The sequence below is a fragment of the Cynoglossus semilaevis genome, chromosome 12, assembly GCF_000523025.1.
Source record: "Cynoglossus semilaevis isolate Cse_v1.0 chromosome 12, Cse_v1.0, whole genome shotgun sequence".
NCBI lineage: Eukaryota > Metazoa > Chordata > Actinopteri > Pleuronectiformes > Cynoglossidae > Cynoglossus > Cynoglossus semilaevis.
This window is the reverse complement of record NC_024318.1, coordinates 8,887,246-8,891,955: the sequence shown is the minus strand read 5'-3', so window position 1 is coordinate 8,891,955 and position 4,710 is coordinate 8,887,246. Positions and strand designations below refer to the sequence as shown.

The 4,710-nt window shown below is 40.6% G+C and overlaps 1 protein-coding gene across 1 annotated transcript in view; it reads right to left on the bottom strand.

Moving 5' to 3' along the window:
• Positions 1-3,721, bottom strand: part of btbd3b (BTB (POZ) domain containing 3b) — an 8,115-nt gene extending 4,394 nt beyond the window's left edge. Inside the window, exons 1-2 of the mRNA XM_008321927.3 lie at positions 1,714-3,721; positions 236-326 (exon numbers count right to left, since the gene is read on the bottom strand). Of these exons, the coding sequence (XP_008320149.1) occupies positions 236-326; positions 1,714-2,024 (402 nt within the window). The 5' untranslated portion in view covers positions 2,025-3,721. The remainder of the gene's footprint in view (positions 1-235; positions 327-1,713) is intronic.
• Positions 3,722-4,710: the final 989 nt, after the last annotated feature.

Genomic DNA, 4,710 nt, shown 5'->3' with positions numbered 1-4,710 from the left:
TTCCCTCAGCCACATTTACATAAATAATTGAGGGCTGTCTCCAGAAGGCACATGGCACGGAAGTGTGTGTGTGTGTGTGTGTGTGTGTGGTGCACAAAAGACTTCAGTTTCATTACTGCTACCAATGAGATTATTTTGATGCTGATATGAGCGTCCCCGGCCCAGACTGTGGGGGTTGTTTGTGTGTTAATTTCCTGCCTGATAATGCGATTTTACTGCTGGATAAAATTCTTACCCGGTGTCCAGGCAGCCGCTGGGTTCTTCCGTGCTGACCGACCACAAAGTGAACATCTGCCATCAGCTCATTGTTGAACATCACAGAGTTTCTGCGAAAGATGGCGACAGAATGCAGGCGATAATGAACTTCAAATTAGTGCGAAACAGTCGAGACCAATTTATGCATATGCAAATTTAGTTTAGCTTTACACAACCATAGGATTAGACAAGGCTGATAAGACGACATAAATAAATAAAAAACACAATGTAATCAGGATTAACGGCAGGATTGAAATTCAATTGGATTTCTAAAAGTTCTTCTTTATGACAGTTGATCTGATGTGGGATGGGAAACAATACAGAGCCGATGGGTAAACCCAGATAAACTCTGTCCCACATGGATGTCAAATACAGCGAAAAGACAATAAAGTGAATGCTACTATAACAATAAGGCTGTGTTCATATATTATTGAGCAGTGGAACATGTCACAGTGGTGGGCAAACAGTCCCACCATGATCCACAGATACAACAGAGCTGGGTCAGAACGCAGATATTGCTCTGGACACCTGGGGTCTTCTGCTGACCGGCCGAGACAAAATACTTCAGTACAGAGTAGCCTGTTACTGTTATCAGTGTCAAACACACCTAGTGGCTGATCTGTGTCATGTCACAGCAGCACAGTCTGTAAGGTGGGGGGTACACACTGACATAAAGACACAGGCAGTACATGTAAAAGCTAGGTCTGGTCAATTTGATTAGCTGTAGACTAACCACAATTAATTGTGCAATTATATTTATTTAAGATTAATCAGGATTAAATGAGTTTGAACTTTTTTTCTGTTTATTGTGGCACAGTAAGGCCAGTAACAACAGGCAGATTTACTGTATGTGTTTTATGCATGTTTTTATATGTGACTAATTAGACTGAATATAGTGGAAATATATACAGTATATAAAACATTTAGCATCGTAGAGTTGGTAGATTTTAGTCATCACTGTTCATCCTGACAGTGGCTTGTGGAACACGTCGCCAGTTGCTTCTTACCGAACTTTGATGAGGTCTTTGTCCTGTCCAGTATTGCTCGATCTATAGTGCATTGCTCTCACTTTGATAATCGTGTGAGTCAGCTTGTCAAACATAGACTCAGTGAATCTGGATTGATGGTAGTTGGGAGTCTTACTTGAACTTGAAGCCTCCACAAACACATTCTGTGTTAAATGGCATTTTAAGCTCCAGGTGCTTTGATCAAATGAAAACTTTTTGCTGCGTTATGAGCAAATAACAACGTGTGTATTGATCATGTTTCTCAGCAACAATAAGTGGATTGACAGCGGAATTGTTGGTTATAGTGTATCGGTGATTCTGCATTGGATATGATTATTTTATAAATCAATGAATGACATTTTGACAGCCATAGTAAATACCTCAAAAAAAAAAATGGTTCAGAATCCGACATTTTCAAATGAATCCTACCAGTGGAAGTGTTTACACCTACCTCTCTCTGATAGTGGAGTACAGTCCCTGCCAGTTACAGTTCTGAATGGTGTTGTTGTTGTTGAGGTTCTGCTGCTGGTACTGTTGCACCGTAGTGGTGGAAGCGGGCTTTTTGGTGGGAAAAATGTCCCCTGACATCTTCTTCTTCTTCTTGCTCCTCAGAGTGATTATCTCATAACAGACGGGGGGCAGTTTGGAGCTGCTGCTGGGATTCCCTTTCTTGGAGCTTTTGCTTGACTTACTTTTCACTGACTCAGGCAGCATCAAGAAGAAAGTCAGACATTTCATGTTCCTTCCCTTGGCATCGACCATGAGTGTGTTCAACTGCGGAGCAGTGGGAGTTCATGCAGAGAAGACATTCACCAGCAGCAGGCGGGTGCGAAGGTGGACTGGGGGTGGTAGTGGGGGCGGGAGTGGGGGGTCCTTGGGAAAAGGACAGCAGAGAATTGAGCTGAACTCAGCAGTGCAGCAGCCAAGAGATCCTCGGAGAGGATTCACCAACTCTCTGCTCTGCCTGTTTCTGCACTCTGTTGAAGAAACAGGCTCAGATTGAGAATCTGAACGCACTTTTCCTGTGTGAAGTTTGATCTGCTGACAGAGAAGCTCTTGAGGTCCCCATCCATGCTTGTCCAGAGTGATGTGATCAGCTCTTCACCTCCTGTCTACATCTCCTCTGCCTCTTCCCCCGGCTCCTTCTCTGCTATGCTGAGGGTTTGCCTGACAGCCCCAGATTTAGTACAGCTGCAGTGGTCCTCAAACGGGCAGAGCGCGTTTTCTCAATTCCTTTCAAATGCCACTTTCAGTCCTCCTCTGCTCCTCTCAGTCTCTCTCCACATCTTAATCTGTCAGTTTCTTTCCTCAAACACTTGCTCTTTTCTTCACTCACTCCCTCTCCTCCCTGGAGCAGACTCTCCTGCAGGATGCTGAAGCCGCCGTGGATGCTGTGTTGTTCTGCTCAGCTGCTCGTTCTGCTGACTACAGAGGTTGAATGGGAGAGTGCAGAGGAGATAGAGAAACCCCCACTCCCCTCACAGCTCAGTACTCGACTCTCTCCGGAGCTCAGCCAATGGCTGCATGCAGCATTTATGATTGGCTAAGGCAGCCCAGCGCAGGAGATACTTGAATATTCAACGGTCAGCCTCTTCATTAAAGTAACAACCATATTCAAAACAGAATGATCTATTATTCTGGAGTTTTGTTTCTTCTGTGTGCTTTACCTGAAACTACGACATTCAGTTTTGTGGCAAACAAGCCATAAATCAAAAGGACAATGCAATTTTGGTTGTTGTCTTAAGGGCAGAATTTGCGTAATTCATGCATCCTCACACAGTCATAGTTATTTTTCAATTGGTTTTGCACAAATGAATAGAAACACTTGAATTTGCTTTTCTTTCCTACTTAAAATGGACTCCTGACATCTAATTAGGCTTGCCATTCAACTCACCTTTTGGAAATTTAACATTTTGAAAGAAGTGTGAGCCACTACTAAACATGCCTCCGGCAATATACTTCTCTCTAATTTTTAACCATTAGCCGGTTTAAAAGGCCATATTTTATAAGCATACGACTTTTATTAGGAAATCTTAGATTATTCTACACTGGATATAGGAAACAAATAATTTCATAAAACCTACCTTTTTACCAGGGTTAAATCATTTACCCAAAGAAAACTACCCTATTTTAAGCACAAATAACATTGTTCTAAATCATGGCTATTTATTTATAAATTTATTTGGGGCAGATTATAAACTAAAGAATTAAAGCCCAGCCAAAATAAAACACCAAAAAGGTGGCTAAATAAAAAAGAAAAACTTAAAACTTAAAAAATAATAACACAAACATGCAAATGTTCTAAAAAGCATTGAATATTTTGAAAACTCAAACAGACTCATTGAACGCCTCGTTGTGTTGTGGATACAATGCTAGCAGACACACGGGTTGGTGGCATGTTGGTGGGTTCGTGTTGTGTTCTTGTCTGTTATCTGTAGGGATTTTTGATGACTCAGCAACAGGGATCCTCTCATTGTCTCTCAGTGTTTCTTTAATGGAGGTTTTCTTCTCATACTATTTGTGGTCACTATTTGAATAAGCTAGCTTCAAGCCCTTTAAATAAATAAATGTTTATGTATAGAGTATATATATATATATATATATATATATATGCAAGTCCATCATTTATTCCTCACATGTTTGACCTTTGCAAAACAGCCCTAATATAAAATAAAATCTTAAGAAAAATATTTTTGATCACAAATCAGAAGAAGTACAGTTGTCACGTACAAGAGAAAGTTTCAGTTCTCTACTGTAGATGGTTTTCCTGCCATTAAAACACAATTGTACTGTAGAGTCATGTCTTCAAAAGTACACCGGTCTATAAATGTAGTGCACTTTGCACAATGTATAATGCATGTGGTTTTTCCTGCACTCCTGAAGCAGACCTGTGCACTGTGTTTTCTCTCTAAAGGCCATGGAATTATAAAGATTCTGTTACGTGCATCTTTTTTTCCGTCCTTGACCAAAAAAATGTTTGTAGCACTGTTAGCAACCCACTATTGATGATAATACATTTTACAAATTACATTATTTATAGTTTATACGAGTAGAAATCAACTCACACACTGAGCAGGATTTAACTGAGAATGTTTTTTTCCCCGAACCACTGTCACAACATTGATTTTTCCATAAACACTAATTAACTATCTTAGTGTTTTGCTGCACTGAGGTGCACTGGCCCAATAAGACCCACTGTGTACAGTGTGTTCCATACAACAGGGAAATGTGCTTTAGTAACATGCAGCCAACATTACAGGGCACCATACTCTCAATTTGCAGACCACTAGAGATGTTACCTTGGTAACCGCAGGCATGAGAAACAGCAGGATAAATGAGGTGTACAGCACACACAAAAAAAATCACACACAACAACAAACAAATCATAACAATATTGTCTTACAGCTTCTGTGAACTATAAGCCTTGTTATTTAGTGTTTACTAAAAG